A 17,911-nucleotide genomic window follows, 5' to 3' on the forward strand; every position below is an offset into this window, starting at 1 on the left:
ATGACGGAAGCATCAACGAGCACCTGTGCAGAAGCCCTCCTGTCAAGTTGGATAAGCCATTTCAGTGTGCCCGACAGCATAACTACAGACAGAGGCCCGGCATTCTTATCGGAGTTCTGGGTCTCCCTGGCACACCTGATGGGGGCAACTCACCACAGTACAATGGCATATAACCCTGCGGCCAACGGCATGGTGGGAAGGACCCACCATTCACTGAAGGCAGCTCTGATGGCACGTTGCACCGACGACAATTGGAAGGCACAGCTCCCCTGGGTCCTGCTGGGTCTCTGCACCGCACCAAGGGCAAACGGCGAGGAATCTCCCGCAGAAAAAGTCTACGGTGAAAAATTAGCCATACCGGGAGAGTTTGTAAGAGACCCATCCATCGCACCGTGTGTGCGTTCGTGCGTCATATCTTTGGAGGGACCCAGACAAAGAGGGAACAAGAACACCCCATTTTCTCTCAAGGAATGCAACTTCTACCATACAATATTTCCATCTGTTTTCCCTAACCATTGTTGTCTTGATATATGTACAATCACCAATAAAGCAGTCAACACCCAGCCAGTATGTCACTCAATCCCGTCCTTATACTGGTGACCCCGGAGTGACCTAAGTTCATGGGAAAGGCACCGTAGAAAATGGGAGGGTCACTATAGAAAACCCGTTGAGAGGGGACTTTGCAAGTTCTTCCCCACGGAGCCGTACATCACAGATATGCCCCTTCCAAGGCTGCGGGAAATAGCAAAGAGGTTTGCATCCTGCCGAAAGACTTTCGCAGACAGGAGCCACATCAAAACCCAAAAGGCCTGGATTCCTGCACGCACATCTTCATCAGGATCGACGCCCACCGCCCACCCTTGACCAGACCATACAGAGGCCCATACCGTGTTGTCAATAGGGCATCCAAGGCCTACCTCATCAACATCCACGGGCGGGAAGACTGGGTTTCTGTCGACAGGCTAAAACCAGCCTTCCTGATGGACAGCTGAACTCGGGAGGAAACCGGTAGGCGTTCCAGAATTCCTCCACAAACAAGGCCGATATATGTTATCATTGTATGTATATTATGTCTCTTAAAATTGCCATTTGTTTAACTGTCAACAAACACAAATTGCTCAGAGTGCGGGTCACGGCAAGCGGAGGTCGGGCACTACATTTCCGTCCGCATTCTGCTATGTATACCTGTCCCCAGGTAAATAAATAACCAAAGACATGTCACGGGCCCTAGCAGTCATAATCCATCGGCTAAGGCTAGTATACCTGTGCACATGGCAAAGAATAGTAGACAACCCTCAACCAAGCAAGTACTGTGAAACAATCCCAGAAGAACCCCTGGAACACTACCTTCTTGACTGTACAGAAACAGAACAGTTAAGAACAAGTTATGAAGGAAATGAAAGAACAGCTACCCAAATAACAAAGCACATACTGACAAACATCCATGAATTTGCAGGCTTCCTATGCTCCTACCCACCACCACGGTAACTCTAAAGAATCCATACCTTTAACCACCCACTCTCCTTCCCAATTCTTAAATCAGACACAACAGACCCGACGCAGACAACAAATCAAAAGCCATACCATTCATCTCTAGCTGCTGACTCTTTTAGAAATCACTCCCTCCCCTATCAAAACCACCTTCCATCCACCACAATCAATGCCCAACAAATACACAAAACACATACAGACACAAGAATTAGGACCGGACAAGGAATATGGCTTTAGATCACCAGAGCTAGCATGCTAGCTACCTGTGCCTACTACTCAATTCTTCTTTTTTCCATCTGTTGGCCTCTCCCACTAGCCAACACTCACTGCTATCATACTTTTATCCTCATCTGATGGGTACCTTAGTGTTCAAAGAGGTTGCAACCTTGCCTGTTAAATCTTTTCATTTCAAAAATCACCCCCACCAAAATCACTTTCATGCATCATAATAAAGTTTTCATCCAACCTACCCATCTCACAGAACCAGCATCAACATAGAGTTACGGGCTGCTCTAGGAGCAAGAGCCCGTGCTGGCACAAGGCCAGCTAAATCTAAAAACAACAACAACAACAAATAAATAATCCTACGGGCTGCTCTAGGAGCAAGAGCCCGTGCTGGCACAAGGCCAGCTAAATCTAAAACAACAACAACAAATAAATAATCCTACGGGCTGCTCTAGGAGCAAGAGCCCGTGCTGGCACAAGGCCGGCTAAATCTGAAACAACAACAACAACAAATAAATCAGTTAATACCCAGTTCGACCTTTTTGTCCTCACAACGTTACCATGTAACAATTCTGAAGAAGAATTAGGTCAATACCAGTCCGGCCCGGATTAGTTCCAGATACATATACTAAATATCAGTCACCATCTGTCTCCACATCATTCTAAGATTTAAACTTCGGATACAATGAATAAGAATGCTGACAATTGTAATTTCAATCCGATGTCGTCTTGCTTGATTCAGACTGTCCATGAGCCAGTTACCCCGAGTGCGTCGCTGGCCTCAGAGACTTTGAAGTTATGTAATGTGAATCTGTTACTAAATGTATGTTTAATTTGTGAATGATATGCATTCCCACAATGATATATGTGCTCTGAATTTTGTTGATTATATGAATGCTATTTTATTTCATTTTAATGATTATTCAATAAAAAAAAACAAATTTCTAGAATTAGTTCTGTTTTCACTGATATATGGTGACGGGTCTATTGTGTGTGTAATGTCAAGTCTTCTATTTTCTTGTAATTTCTGTTGCTGTTCTATGTTTACACGCCCGGTGTTATGATTAGTATTACTTTAAAATGGTGTTCATTTTCTTTGAGACCATCGTTGTTATTATGGTTTAGTTTTTGTTGAATGAAGCCTGAAATACAACCTCATCTTTATTATGCAAGAACTATCCGAAGCGTCTTTGAATAACAGTTTGTATTACAAGCAGCTATTACTTCTCAACGTATTTTACGTAAAAACCTAAAATTTGTTCTGCCTTTATGAATTATGGCCGATTACCCTAAAAATAAAATAATCTAAATGAAAAATATTGTGTAAGGCACAACTCCTTCCTTGAAGAATTCCATTATGTAATTACCACCCAATTTTAGTTTGATATGATGAATATTAAATTGATATGTGAATACGTCATTTTGAGAGAAAAAATTTTATAGGAAAATTAGCAAAGAAGTAAAATATACGGCAAATTTTTGGGTCGTACTCTAATGACACATCAACAAACACCATCGAACTTGGCCCGAGTGAGTCGTCTGCAGCCGAAAGCGTGAGGTGTTCGTAAGAACGGTTTGGCCCGGCCTTCTGAATGAGTATATTTTAAACCGAAAATAATTCTGTTTTAAAGAACCATGGGGAATATTCACGCTGCCAGTCCTGCCGCGCCGCCACCGCTGCCGCAGGCAGTGCCACTGGTTAGTCCTGAAGAGAAAAAAGAGGAAGAATCGAGTAATGGGAATGGAGGGTCGGAGAATCCTGGCACTATGGAAGACATACACAAAAAGTGCAAAGGTGAGGTTGTTTGAATTACGAACATCAGGATTCACGCATTGTAGGAAAGGTTGCACCATAGCTTATTTGTGACTTGACGTGTAGCCTAATACTATCAGATTGCTTGCATTTTAAAATTAGCCCGAGATGGGCTATACGTAGCCTAATTGCTGTGGGCTACAGGCCTAGTGGTATGAACTAATCATTAGGTCATAGACTGGTATGCCTACTATCTTGGCTGGGTAATCCTACAGTTTAGGGGTCAAAATTCACTGCATTACGTGAAGTCAAGGTAGAACTAAGGGTAGAACCAAGTAAGAGCTCCTCATTGGATATTACCTTGGAAATTGACCTTTTCTAGGCTATAGTATTTAGGTTGCTTAGTGTTATGGCAGCTCTATTTTGAGTTTAAGGCCATAACTTGAATTGCTGTAGCTTACCTGCAAGGTAAGTATGATGGTATTTAGTATTTGAGGTGGAATCCCATACTCGTTGCAGATGTCCAAAGACAAAGGGCAATAATAAAGCAATGTCCTCCAGCTAGTATTTATTTGCTGTACTACATTTAAGAAGAAGGCAGTAAGAGTGTATAAATAATAGAAAAAGTGTATATAATGGAGTCATAACAAACATATGAGCATTGGCGCTCGATACACAAGAAAGAATTGTATTCTACACACAAGGGAGGATTTACAGAATATAAGTGTGTGTGTTGTATCCGATACTAACGCAGTAATAATTTAGTATACTTATACATTTAAACAATTCACAATGCTGGTGCAATAGCTCTGAACTGAATGCATCTATGGATGGCGTTACATAAGATGTCTTATGTACGTAACAGTCTCCTCCCCTTTTACATGTGGCTGAGAAACACAACTGTTCCTCAACACTTACAAATCTAATCTTTCTGGAGGTTTTCCCCTACTCATTTTGTTAGGGAGTACTATAGGTGTGTTCTGAGCTGTTGCAAGATTTTCCACACTATTTACAATTGGTGGTTCGGCGTCTTGGTGAGCAGTTTGCTCATCTGAGTTATTTAAGTCTGAGGCATTTGAAACTTGTACTTGTGTATTATTTGTACTGAATGACTGCAACTGATGAACATGATTTTTTTACAATCTTTCCACCAGCATTAACATCATAATGTAAATTTTCTATCTTCCTGATAATTTCTCCTTGTACCCATTTTTCTGGTGTATTGAACAATCTTACCATGACATAACTTGAAGGAATGAAATATCTTACCTCAGGAAGTTTTTACTTGACTAACCTTTCTGTTCTGACTGCAAGCTAGGATGCATAAGATCTAACTTATTCCTAATCCTCTTCCCCATCAACAAATATGACACAATTACACCCTATAACTATGTACGGTTGGTCTATAGGATAATAGGAGCTTTGCAATATGAGATACTACATTACCAGATTTTGCTTGTCTACACTCCATATTGTTTGAAAGTTTGGACAAGTCTTTCTGCCTCACCATTCGTTGGTGGATGGTAAGTTGCTTATAATGTACAGTGTGTTGTATAACATTTACATTCAGAATTTCTTTAAACTCCTTTGAAGTAAACTGTGGACCATTGTCTGTCACTATTCTTTCTGGCAAACCATGTGTTGCATGAGTGATTTATAGTTACTGCCGATCATGTTGTTTGCATTGGTATAACTTCTGGCCATTTACTATATGCATCTACTAATATCAGATATGAGTATCCTAAATGTGGACCTGCAAAATCTATATGCACACGTTGCCACGGGTATCGGGGTAATTCGCATGGGTGCATTCTTGTTTGTTTAGGGTTATTTTGTTGCACTACTCAATTATTACACCTCTTGACCAAATTTTCAATGTCCCTATCAGCACTTGGCCACCAAACATAAGTTTTAGCATTTGACTTGGATCTCACTATACCTTGGTGGTCTGCGTGTATTTCTGATAAAACTCTGCTTCTTAGTGCATTTGGAATCGCTACGCTTGATCCTCTCAGAATACAATCTTTGTGACACTGAGTTCATTCCAAATCTCTTTGTATGGTTTACAATGGACATCATCTGCACAGATATCTAGGAAATTCTTCTACTTCTGTTGTCTTAATGTACACTTTCTTCATTTGTTCTAGAGCCATCATTTGAATTGATGGTTCTGTTTATGCAGAAATTAAAAGAATACTTTCATCATGTTCTTCTGGTGCTTTGTCTACGAGCAGTCTCAACAAAGCTTCTGCATTACCCATCTTTGATGTTGGTCTATATGTTATAGTTATATGCAGCTAGTATTATTGCCCAACATTGTACAGTAGTCTTGCAGCTACTAATGTAGGTAAGCTTGCTTTTGAACCTAAAATCATCAGCGATAGTTTGTGGTCTGTAACTAATGTGAACTTTTTCCTACCATAGAGATACATATGGAACTTTTTTACTCCAGGCACTAATGCCAATGCTTCCTTTTCAGTTGATGAGGGAAAAGCAATAGGTTTTTCTGTACCATCTGGAAGTAAATGTGCTAGTACTGCACCTAAACCTATGTTTGAGGCATTACAAACCAACTTTACGGGGAAATTCATTTGATAATGTACTAGGAATGTAGGTGAAGTCATTTCTCCTTTGATTCTTTCAAAGTATTTTTGGCATTCCTTTGTCCAATTCTATTCAACATCTTTGTTCATCATATTATATATTGGGTGAACTATTGTTGCTAAGTTCTGAATGGAATTTTCATAAAATGTTACTAAACCTAGAAGTGATTGCAGTTCCTTTACATTTTCTGGTACCTTTCCTGACTGTACTGCATTTACCTTGTGTTTTGTCTTGTGAATACCTGTACCATTTATGATAAAAGCTCAAATACTCTACTGAGTCAACTTCTAAAATACATTTACCCTTCTTGACTTTGATATTATGTTCCTTCAGTTTCTGTAGATCTGCATGTAACCTTTCTCAATGTTCTTTCTTGTTTTTACCAGCAACTAATATGTCATCAATAAAAATGAATATACTGTACCTGCATATTTTGTTTGTTTGTTACCAATTAGCTGGACCGCTAGCAACTCCACATGGAAGTCATTTTGGACGATACAGCCCTACATGTATGTTTACAGTACATAACTTTTGGGAATTTTCATCCACTGAAAGCTGTTGAAATGCCTATCTTAGATCTACCTTAGAAAATACAAAGCATCCTAACAAAGTTGCGAACATATCTTCGGGATTTGGCAATGGATGTTGAGCTACTTGCAGTTGTGGATTTAGTGTTACCTTGTAATCTCCACATAACCTAACTTGACCTTTGTCCTTAACAATCGGAACTAGTGGTGTAGCCCAATCTGAATAATCTACTTTTTCCCATGAACCATTGTTTTGTAACCTTCTAATTTCTGTTTCCACAGCTGTTTTCAATGCATATGGAACTGGTCTTGGAGCAAAAATCTAGGAGTGGCATTCTCCTTTAAAACTAAGACTGCTTGTGCATTCTTTACTGTACCTACTGTCTTCATAGACTTCTTTGTAATCTGATGGGAGATTAGTTATTGAAATTCCTTCTGTTGGTTCAATGTTTTGTACCTGTAACCCTTACAATACTAGGCCAGTGTAATTTGATACATCTTAACCAATCTAGACCCAGTTAGATGTGTCCTTTACCTTCGACTACTGCCAATGGTAACTTGCCTATCTCTTGATCATTATACTGTATTTCATTTCTGATGAACCTACTACTTCTATGTTTGTACCATTGTAACTTTTGAGCACCTTGTCTGAAGGTCTTATTACTAGGTTAGGCATTGTTTGTGAAACTCTTTCAGAAATTATTGTCACATCTGCAGCTGTATCTATCTGCATGGTTGTGAGTTTCCCATTTATTTCTATTTGAGCCATAAGATGTTCTTGTTCATCTTTGTTCACAGAATTAATGTGGAATGCAAATTCTTGTATTTCTGTTGTCTTATGTACACTTTCTTCATTTGTGCTAGAGCCATCATTTGAATTCATAGTTCTGTTTATCTGTTTAGTGGTCTTTTGCTAGGCAAATTTACACTGACTTGTTAAATGACCACGCTTTCTGCGGTTATTGCATGTCTGACCTGACGCTGGACACTTATCCCAATCGTTGCTTTAATGATCCTGTCTACCACATCTATAGCATGACTTGTTTTGGGGTTTCTCTGCACCTGTGTGACTGATTTTTCTGTGAGTTTGCAATTGGTTTACTCTTTTTATACTGGGATTTACCAGGGCTAGGCTTAACTATTTGATGTGTTTGCCCTTTCTTTGAATGTTAGTAACTTTTTATAGGCTACTTGACTCACCTGGCTACTGCTGTCATCGTGAGTCTTACCTACAATGACATTTGACTGGTAATTAGCTATTTCTAATGCTCTTGCTATTTCCAGAACTCTTTGCAAGGTTAGTGTCTTGTCTTGTAGCAGTTTCATTTGTAGCTCTTGTGAGTTACTCCTTTCTATAACTCACTCTATTAACCTCTCTTCTACATCTTTAAATTCACAAGCAGCAGCTAATTTTTTTAACCTAGTCATAAAAGAGTCTTATTTTCTCACCTGATTCATGTGATGCTTGTACGAACTGGTGACGTTCAAAGTACTTATTGACTTGAGGAGTAGAATAGTTTGTGATCCCTTCAGTTGTGTCCTCCGATGAATCATTTGTTAGATTCAAGGTTTGGTATACTTCCTGAATTTCCAGACCTGCAGTATGAAGCCTTCTGCTTTTTATCAATTTTCCCCAGTGCTTCTACATAAACCTCAAAGCTGCCTACCCACTTTTTCCATCTTTGATACTATAGCTGTCTAGACTTTTGTTATCTATCAGCATATTTGCTGTTAGGTACTTAGAAGTTTGAGTTAGGCTAGGAACTTGGGAACATTTGTACTTGGCTACCAATGGGAGTTTTGAACCTAGGCTAGGCTATATTAAATTCTGTTAAACCTAGTTTATGAATTCCTACTAAAATTCTATCAAGGCTAAATCACCTTATTTTTTAGTTAACTCTCATTCCTACCTTGTGTTCTGATGTAGGCTATATTTGGGTAGACCTACTTAGCTCTTTTTTACCTCAGAACCTATTTGTCCTTTTTGGCACTCCCAACTTTGCGCAGCGCTTGAAGAATGCTGGTTCGAGTGTGTTGAAGGCATCCAGTTGAGATTGTCTTCGACTTTGGGTAGACTTCGTCCGATTAGGCTAGGATGTTAGGCACGGCATCGTAGGTGTAGGCTCCATTTGTCTGCTGAATTCGTCTCTGTACATCGCCATTGTTATGGCATCTCTATTTTGAGTTTAAGGCCATAAGTTGAATTGTTGTTGCATACTTGCAAGCTAAATATGATGGTATTTAGTATTTGAGGTGGAATCCCATTCTAGTTGCCATTGGTATGGCATCTCTATTTTGAGCTGAAGGCCATAACTTGAAATGTTGTTGCTTACCTGCAAGGTAAATATGATGGTATTTAGTATATGAGGTGGAGTCCCACACTCGTTGCAGATGTCCGAGGGTGAAGGGCGATAATAAAGTGATATCTTCCAGCTAGTGTTTATTTGCTCTACTACATTTAAGAAGACAACAGTAAGAGTGTATACAAAATACAAAAAGCGTAAATAATGGAGTCATAACAAACATATGAGCATCAGAGCTCGAAACACAATAAAAAATTATATTCTACACACAAGGGAGAATTTACAGGATTGAAGCCTGTGTGTAGTATTTGATACTAATGCAATAGTTATTTATTATATTTATACATTTAAACATTATACAATGCTGGTGCAATAGCTCTGAACTGAACGCGTCTACGGATTACCTTACATAAGACATCTTACATACATAACACTTAGTCCTATCAAGAATTTACCATTATTTTTTTCAGTGGGCTGTAATTAACCTGTAATTAACCTCAGAACTGATATGATTGTGTATGCTGGTCATCCTGGAATGCTGTTGCGCATATGCAGTGTCATATGGGAACTTTTGGTATAAAGTGGTTTAGTTCCTCATTGGACGGGTTGGTATCGTTCTCGGCTAGCACTCTGCTGGGCCCGCTTTTGAATCTCCGACCGCCAACGAAGAATTAGAGAAATTTATTTCTGGTGATAAAAATTCATTTCTTGTTATATTGTGGTTCGGATGCTACAATAAGCTGTAGGTCCCATTGCTAGGCAACCAATTGGTTCTTAGCCATGTAAAATAAATCTAATCCTTTGAGCCAGCCCTAGGAGAGCTGTTAATCAGCTCAGTGGTCTGGTTAAACTAAGGTATACTTAACTTTTTTCCTTCACCTGGGGTCTGCCCCCCCTGCTAAGTAACACAACCTACTAGGTTAGGTTAGGTTAGGCTACGTTAGGTTAGTATGGTTCTTTTTACAATAGGTTTCCTTGGCCAATCCCTTCTTGAACATATGGCTCCCTAATGACTTCCTATTCACGGAACTGTTCCATACAGTCCGTGCGGAGCTGTTACCTAGAAGTACCAAGTCAAGGTCAATACACATTTTATACAGAAGCAGAGGTTGTAAAAAAAACAAAGGGAATAAAACTCTGCACCTCACGCGATTACTGTAGCGTGCCCGCAACTGTGTTTGTGGAGTGAGCTCTTAGGAACCAGGTAGGAACGTGGCATGGGCTCTTGCTCTTCAGCAGCCACTTTATTTTATCATAAAAATGTAATTTTTAATATGAAAATGTCATTTTAATAATAACCATATTCAGCAAAACAAATAAAAGAATAATGCATTTCACAATAAAATTTAACATAGAAGATGAAAAAATCTATGTCACCTCGGTGATGCATAGCTGACTTGAGATAGAAGGAGGAAGCATTTATACTGTTGAGGAGGGAAGGAAAAGAGACAGTAAAAACGTTACTGTATGTATGTATGTAAAAGTAGTACCAGTTCACATAAAAAAAATAAAAGAAGGGAATTTCACAATAAATTTAACATAATGATACAATATAAGAATAATCAAATGCAATACATATGTCAAGCAGGGAGGACTGATGTTCTTCCAGTTGCAAGGCTGATGGTGCTGGTACAAGAGTGGGCAATAGCACACTAGGTAGAGCTGTCAGCCAGGTACATTCTGGGGTCTTGGATTTGGTGGCAGACAAGCTCAGTTGCCAGAATTTGCTGATACAGACAGAGTCCTTACACCAGACATTGCGGTGAGACTCTCCGAATTATGGGGAATCCCCAGCCATGAGCTCTCTGTAACTGGCACGACAGAAGTTACCGGAGTACAGCTCATTTGTGCTGGACTGTGGGTTGCGTTGGAGAACGTTTTTCCAGCACCCAGGGGACATTTTAGAGGATGATGCCTTCCTCGCTGTTTATGTCTGATTCAGGATGTGATCAACAGGCATGATCACCCTGAATTTTGGTTTGACTCTGGTGGCACCCAGTGGCCACACACCGAGTGGGTCCCGGCCGTGGTGGCTCTGTTTTACGGGAAGATTACCCCATGGCACAGCCCTCTGTACCAGCTGCATGTAAGAGGTATTTTCAGGCAGTGGAGGTGATGGCACTTCACTCCTGGAGACTATCCAACATCTCATGTGAGCGAGAGGGTTTTTTCTCGACACGTAACAAGATGCTTGGGTACTTGCAGAATATTCAGCGGCTGTGTACCTGGGGAAATGAACCATCATCTGTAAGTGGTGTAGGTGACGGGGTAGCTCTCCAATCAGAACTTCTATGCAACAGACAGCAGATTTCTCACCCTTCTCTGCCATGAGAAGCTTCACTTTGTCATGGCCATTAAGGGCAGTAGAGCTGCCCTTGGCTGAGTCCTTGTGTTGGAGGAAATAGATCTCTCGTCCTCGGGATGGAGCTATACTTATGAGAAGTTTCAAATAGTCTTGCCCACCTGAGGAACTGATGCCCCCAAGTGGGTTGCGATTCTCATCTTCAGGAACCTAGCTCATATGCTGTACAAGCTGTTGAGTGGGTCATCAGACAGAGTTCTGACTCTAAGACTGTTTTTGTTTTCTTGCTCTTTCTAGCGTTGATGAAGAGAGTAGGCGAGCTTCAAGGCCTTCGATGCTAGCACTTAGGAAAGGGATCCGAGACTCAGAATCCGTAGTTCCTTGACACTGGATTCGAGTATGTTTCAGTCCCCTCCAAAAGGAATTTGTGGATATAATTGGAACAAGACACTACTTTGTCCGATTAGAGTGTTGCGGTACTACCTTCAGAGAACTTGGCATTCCTCGTAAGTACTGGCTTGGACACAGAAGAGGTGCTCAAGAGCACATCCTCTTTCAAACTTTGTGAGACAGCAACATGCTTACTCTTAGTTTGATAAGTTGAACGGGAGTTCGATCCAGGTGAGAGATCATGAAGTCAGGGGCATATCCCTGTCCCTCGCATTCTGGAAGAACCTGTCAGTTCACAAGGTACTGTAATACAAGCCTATAAGTCTTTGGACATACTTTTTTTTTTTTTGGACTATGTGGTGGCTGCCCAGCAAGTTGTGTGGTTCATCCAGCTCCCTTAGGGAACATGTGCATTCCGTCTAAGGTGTTTGGTAAGTGGGAAGGGGTGTGAGTGACTGGTATCCTCCCTTCTCTTTTTTTTTTACCTGTCTCTCTCTTTAAACAAGAGACCGGTAGCGAGCTGTCACATGCTGGATGGATGAGTTTGTGGGTGATCACATGACGAGGGCATCCTGTCCTTCATCTTTCCCCCTACTGTCGGTAGCAAAATCCTATGTAAAGACCAGGTTTATCTGTTAGGAAACAAATTACAAATTGGCTCTTAAACTGAGGAGTTTGTATTGTATGTATACACACTTTAGGATACAGTTGCAATATTTACTTCACACTTTATTTAGGTGAGCAGATTTTTGTGTCTTGCCCTGCTTTTGTATTATGTAGTAAGAACTCATTTAACTCAGATTTTTTTTTTTTTGACAGATGTGTTTCCTGTGATGTTTGAAGGAGGAAAGTTTATGCTTAATAAGGGACTTAGTAATCATTTTCAAGTATCGCACACAGTGAATTTCTCAACTGTTCAACCTCCAGGTTACAGGTGAGTTTACTACAATAATACAGACAACCTTGGTTTTTCACAATGCCCATTTTGTATTTCAGATCTATTCCATTTAAATGGTAGTCATGAAATTTGAAACCATGGTCTGGACTGACATTGATTTTATTAAGTGGATGCTGGCCAGTGACTATGAGCTAACCATTGTGTTTAAGACCGATTAGATTTAACACCAAGTTGTTTATCCTTGTTGGCTTGCATGCTTCAGTGTTATAAATACTTAAAGTTCATATACTTATTCCACATACATATTGCTCTGTTCTCAAAGTAGAACCAACCTAAAACAAACAAAATACAGTACAACCATTAATGCATCTGACAATTGTCTTTAATTCAAAAATTCTAGGTGACATTATGTTTAGTCTTTGCTCATTACTTTTGCATTATAATGTTTGCATTTGGTTTGATCTTTTAGGTCATGTGACCAATCTCTTATTTTCCCAAAACTAAATAAGAAGAATATTTTCTGGACTAAAAATCATTGATATTGATGATGATAATTTAACTCATGTATGAATTTCACTGTACACTTGCTGAAGTTGTTTATGTTGAAATGCTTGTTGGTGGCTGAAACTCCACAATGTATTTATGAGAGAAACATGGTTGTTCATTATAAATCTCATCATGAATGGTTGCTTATTTTTATATAAGTAACTTACCCAGTAATTACATAGCTTTTAGTTTCTTTTAACCAGCAGGTTAAAATTTTGAAATTGCAGGTCTCGCTGGTTTGTTTTGGTTATGGCCACGTGCCCCGCCCACTTTCGGGTGTAAGAGAAGGTACAACATAGCAAAGAGCCTCAGTTTGTTTCTGCTGGCTGTGGTTGAAGGACTGTGGTTGGCAGCAGCTTGAATTTTGAAATTTATACTTTGCTGGTTGTTTGCTGTATCTTCAATTGGTGAAGTATTTATTTTCGTAGCCTCTTGGCATAATTAAGATAGTGTTAGGCGAGTTTTGACCACTGGTTTACGGCTCTTTGCCCCCTTTTTTTTTTTTTTTTTTTTTTTTTTTTTTTTCTTAGAATTTTTCAGGATGTCTGACACTAGTATTTCTAGTATTAGGTATTGTAGCAAAGGCTGCAGTACTAGACTGACTAAAGAATCTTATGACTCACACTGTGTTCAATGTAGGGGACAAACATGTTAAGTGGATATATGTTGTGAAGAATGTAGTGACTGGGATTTAAAGAACTGTTTTTGCCTCATATTTGCAAAATGTTCAAATTTAGTATGAGGTGTAAAGCCCTTTGTCCTATTTTTGCAGTGGGGATGGTTTCTCCTGAACCAAATATGATAGTAACCTTGTTTTCTATCTTATCATTAGATGTTAGGAAATCCTGAAGTTTAAGTTTGGGGACATGAAGGTACACATTGGTGTACAGGAGCGCACCTTCATATATGAAGGTGGTACAGTAGTTGTCTCTAGTTTTGGACTGTCAATTATGGGTTTTCAACTCAGGCACAGGAGTTACCAGTGCTCTATGAGATAGTCCTTTTTCTCTGTAAGAATCCTCTGACAAGACCTTACACACTGTTGTGGTTCCAATGTCTGATGACAGTACTTGCCAGTAAGGATCACACAACAGGCAGGAATGTTGCAAAGCTTTTTTTCCCCATTAAAAAGCTTTTAATTTGTTTGACAGCACATTGTTTCTCTGGCTGCACTAACCCACCATTCTCATTCAGTGCAGTAGTCGGCTAACTTTAACAGTAGGGAAGATTCATTCCAAATAATGACAATTTTTTTGATAAAATTAATTATTTGGGTACTTACCCACTGTTAAAGTGGAAACCCACCCAACCTCCCCACATCTTAGTGGGTGGTCAGGAAGAATTCTGACAAGAACATAAACATTCCAGTGCCACTTGGTGGGAAACAGGTGATTACAGTGGCCGTCCTGGTGGGTTAGCCAAATGTTATATTGTTTTATTTTGAGTGCCGATCGTACCTAATGCCGCAAAGATATAAGCTAACTTTAACTGTAGGTAAGTATCCAAATAATTAATTTCATCATAAAACTTTTCATTATATTTTCTAAACTAGTTTGGACAGTATTTGCATATGAATGAATTTAAGTACTCAGGTTTTTTTTATATATACATATATATATATATACATATATATATATATATATATATATATATATATATATACCTGTTTACATATATATATATATATATATATATATATATATATATATACATATATATATATATATATATATAGCATACAAGCACACCTGTTTACATACTTGCCAGCCCCATAGCAAATGGACATTTAAAAATGAGGCTTTTCTGTATTGGTGAGAGGTACTCTGAAGAGGAGTTTCCTCACATGGAGACTAACCATTCCCTATTACCATCCTAGCTGTTTGGATGGCCAAGCTTTAGGTAATATAATGGTTTTGAATGACAATTTTTAATTCATAATATATTTATATATTACTCCTACTGTAGATCATGGAAAGCTGAACAGTCTTAAGACTTACATGATAAGCTAATGCTGTCATCACCAACATCAAGGAAGTTCAGATTATGTTTTTTGTACAGTATTTCTTCCAATCTTCCCAAGCACTGAAAGCTTCTTTGCCTCTCAGTAAGAATTTTTAGCTTTCAGATTGCCATTTGATTGGAATACAAGATCCACTTGTAATGAAGAAATGAATCATTTACACCCTTCAGATTTTTAGGCCCTCCAAACTTGTCTCTGGCAAATCACATTCATTGTGAATTTGTCATAATGTAATGCCAATTGTTATCATTTTGAAGCTGAATATGTGTACATTATTGTAGTATGTGGGTTCAAGTTAATTGAAAATATACTGCAGATGAGGTCATTGGAGTCATCTGAATCTCAAGTATTGACAGGGTTGCTTTGTGTAAAAAATGTGAAAAAAAGTTATAGATAGGTGGGAAATGTACTACTTTGGATTTAGAGCACAATTGATTTTTACCATTTACTTTCCGTATGGTTTCATTGATCTCTCCGACCTGTATGTTCAACTTAACCATGCTCCAGTTTTCACATATCTAATGAGACCAAATGGATGGGACCAACCAAATTAGTGTAGAAATATAGCAATAGTATTGTTAACTACTGTATAATATTGATAATTCTGCCCCATGGATAAAGTATTTTGCCTGTCTTCAGATTTGGTGCAACCTTTGTGGGAACAAATCAGGTATCCCCCACGGAGGCATATCCTGTGATGCTTGGGGATATTGATCCATCTGGTAACCTCAATGCAAACATTATTCACCAAATATCTCCTAATATTAAAACTAAGTTTGTTGCACAGGTAAGTTTACATAATTTTGGAAGTTTTTAATGATAAAATTAGGGAATTGGCTCTTGCCTTTTATATTTTTATTAGATATAATCCAAATGTTGAAGGGATTGCATGAAATACTCCTGTAACCCAATTAAAAAATTAGGGAGAAAAAGTTCACTTATAAATATTTTTCCTACCATGTACTGTATACAAACCCATTTATTATAAAATAGCCTTTGATTATGCAGGATGCACCCAGGTGCACAAAGCCAATGTTCTAAAAGAATGATTCATCCATGCATATTCAGCCAATTCCCCATTACTAAATGTACTGTGATGCTCCTTATTCTACGGTGCGCCTCTCTAGTGGGGACGTACTGCCTTTGTCTTTTTGTTTTTCCCATTGTCTTGCCACCAACTCTTCAACACATGCATTATTTCAAGTTGTGCCATTTGGTTTTGATAATTGCTCCACCATCAACTCTTGACTTGAAGCAGTGCTCCAGTGTGCTGTGGGTTGTGTTCTTTCCAGTGATTTTTCTTGCACTATAAGTTTATATGATGTACAGTACTTGGAGCCTTGCTTAAGATTATCTTTTTTAATTAACCTTATACAGGCAGCAGTGTTAACCTTATACAAGCAACTTACACACTGTGATCTAAATTCAAGCAACTTACAGACTGTAATCTAACTCTGTTTGCCTGTTTTATGCAGTTTTCCCTTACTGAAGTTTAACTTCATTGCCATAGTTTTGCCGTGTTCTTCTGATTAACTGCTGACTTTTTGCATTTTTTGCAAATATATGTAAAGAAATAGGAACTAGTTATTTCCCTATTATATGGCTTTGGAGGTTAATAAGCCGCTGGTCCTCCACATGGTGGGACACTGGAGATGGCTGGCAAGGTGGCAGAGGCAGCAGACTGTGCTCTCTCTCTGAACCGTCTCCGACACTGCTGCCAATCATCCCTGCTCTAGTCGCAGATACTTTGATGGGGAAGGGGAGGATTGTAGTTTTTGGCATTTGAAACTTCTAGCCAGATGATTGATGTTAACATCCCTTTCAGCTCTTGCTGTTGTGTATTAGTTTTTAACCAAGGCCATCTACTAGACATCCTTAGTTGAAGCTTAGAAGACAAAGTACTCAGCACCTTAACTTTATCATCCTGTAGTCAGTGTTTTCTGGAGCCTCATCCTGAGCAAAGCCACAATTTTTTATTGTAATTCTATCCTTTACCTAAGGAGTTGTTAACTTACAAAGCAACAGCTGTCCATACCATGAGGTTGAGACCCAAATCCAGGTAGTACCAGCTGGGCCAGCTGGATCTAGTGCTCACTAAGTGTCAGGGAAACAACTCCCTGAGAGTGTTTACATAGCATTCACCATAGTTACCCAGTAATTGTGTTGGAAAAATGTGGAAGAAGTAGTTTTGTTCATAATAATCTCCATGAAGAGGATCTTCAGCTTTATGTGACAGTTATTTGGTTCCATTTTTGAAGACCAAGAACTCTTTGGAAGGTATGTTGAGACTGTTCTTAACATGGTTCTTCAGGAACCAAGTGTTGAGGGATATAATTTTGAGGACATATAGTAAAGTGATGTAGGACAAAGTAGAGCAAGTAAGGATGTGCCCATAACATCAAAGTTGTCTCTACTTTTAATTTTTTGAATGAAACCTTGATGTTATATTAGTTTTAATGACAGACAATTACAGGATCCAAACAACCTTAGCAAATATTCATCTTTGGGGCACAGCTCACAAATGATTATTCTTACTACTCATTATGGATTTCTGTGAGATGTAGACTTTCTTGTTATAATGTTTCATTTGAATATAGTGTGTCTTGTTCTTTCTAGGAGCACACACATTTTGCTAATATCATCTCTCAGGGCTCCCTTGTTTCGAATCTGGTTTTGATTTCAAAAAATATTTTCATGTAAGCATAATACGTATAAAATTCTTGCTGGTCAGTTTAATATCTTCCCCCTCCCAGTTTATTTATAAATGATTTAATTTAGTCAGTGCAGAGAAAAGATGGTCTGTGCACAGAATGATCAGCATGGAGAAAGATTTTGTACAAAGCAAGGATGAA

At 38.9% G+C, this 17,911-nt stretch overlaps 2 protein-coding genes across 2 annotated transcripts in view; both read left to right on the forward strand.

The window, feature by feature from the left end:
- On the forward strand, positions 1-992 carry LOC136850643 (uncharacterized). Its single transcript, XM_067124399.1, has 2 exons — positions 1-365; positions 839-992. The coding sequence occupies exons 1-2, from the start codon at positions 1-3 to the stop codon at positions 990-992; spliced, it is 519 nt and encodes a 172-aa protein (XP_066980500.1).
- A 2,217-nt stretch (positions 993-3,209) lies between these two features.
- The window catches only part of Tom40 (Translocase of outer membrane 40), a 34,598-nt gene continuing 19,896 nt past the window's right edge, over positions 3,210-17,911 (forward strand). Inside the window, exons 1-3 of the mRNA XM_067127858.1 lie at positions 3,210-3,511; positions 12,415-12,529; positions 15,699-15,846. Of these exons, the coding sequence (XP_066983959.1) occupies positions 3,352-3,511; positions 12,415-12,529; positions 15,699-15,846 (423 nt within the window). The 5' untranslated portion in view covers positions 3,210-3,351. The remainder of the gene's footprint in view (positions 3,512-12,414; positions 12,530-15,698; positions 15,847-17,911) is intronic.

Source organism: Macrobrachium rosenbergii, chromosome 3 (assembly GCF_040412425.1).
Source record: "Macrobrachium rosenbergii isolate ZJJX-2024 chromosome 3, ASM4041242v1, whole genome shotgun sequence".
In the NCBI taxonomy this organism is placed as follows: domain Eukaryota; kingdom Metazoa; phylum Arthropoda; class Malacostraca; order Decapoda; family Palaemonidae; genus Macrobrachium; species Macrobrachium rosenbergii.

Coding starts and splice junctions, on each gene's coding strand:
- LOC136850643 (XM_067124399.1), top strand. CDS start 1: ATGACGGAAGCATCAACGAGCACCTGTGCAGAAGCCCTCCTGTCAAGT. Junction 366..838: donor AAATTAGCCATACCGGGAGA/GTTTGTAAGAGA, acceptor CATCTTCATCAG/GATCGACGCCCACCGCCCAC.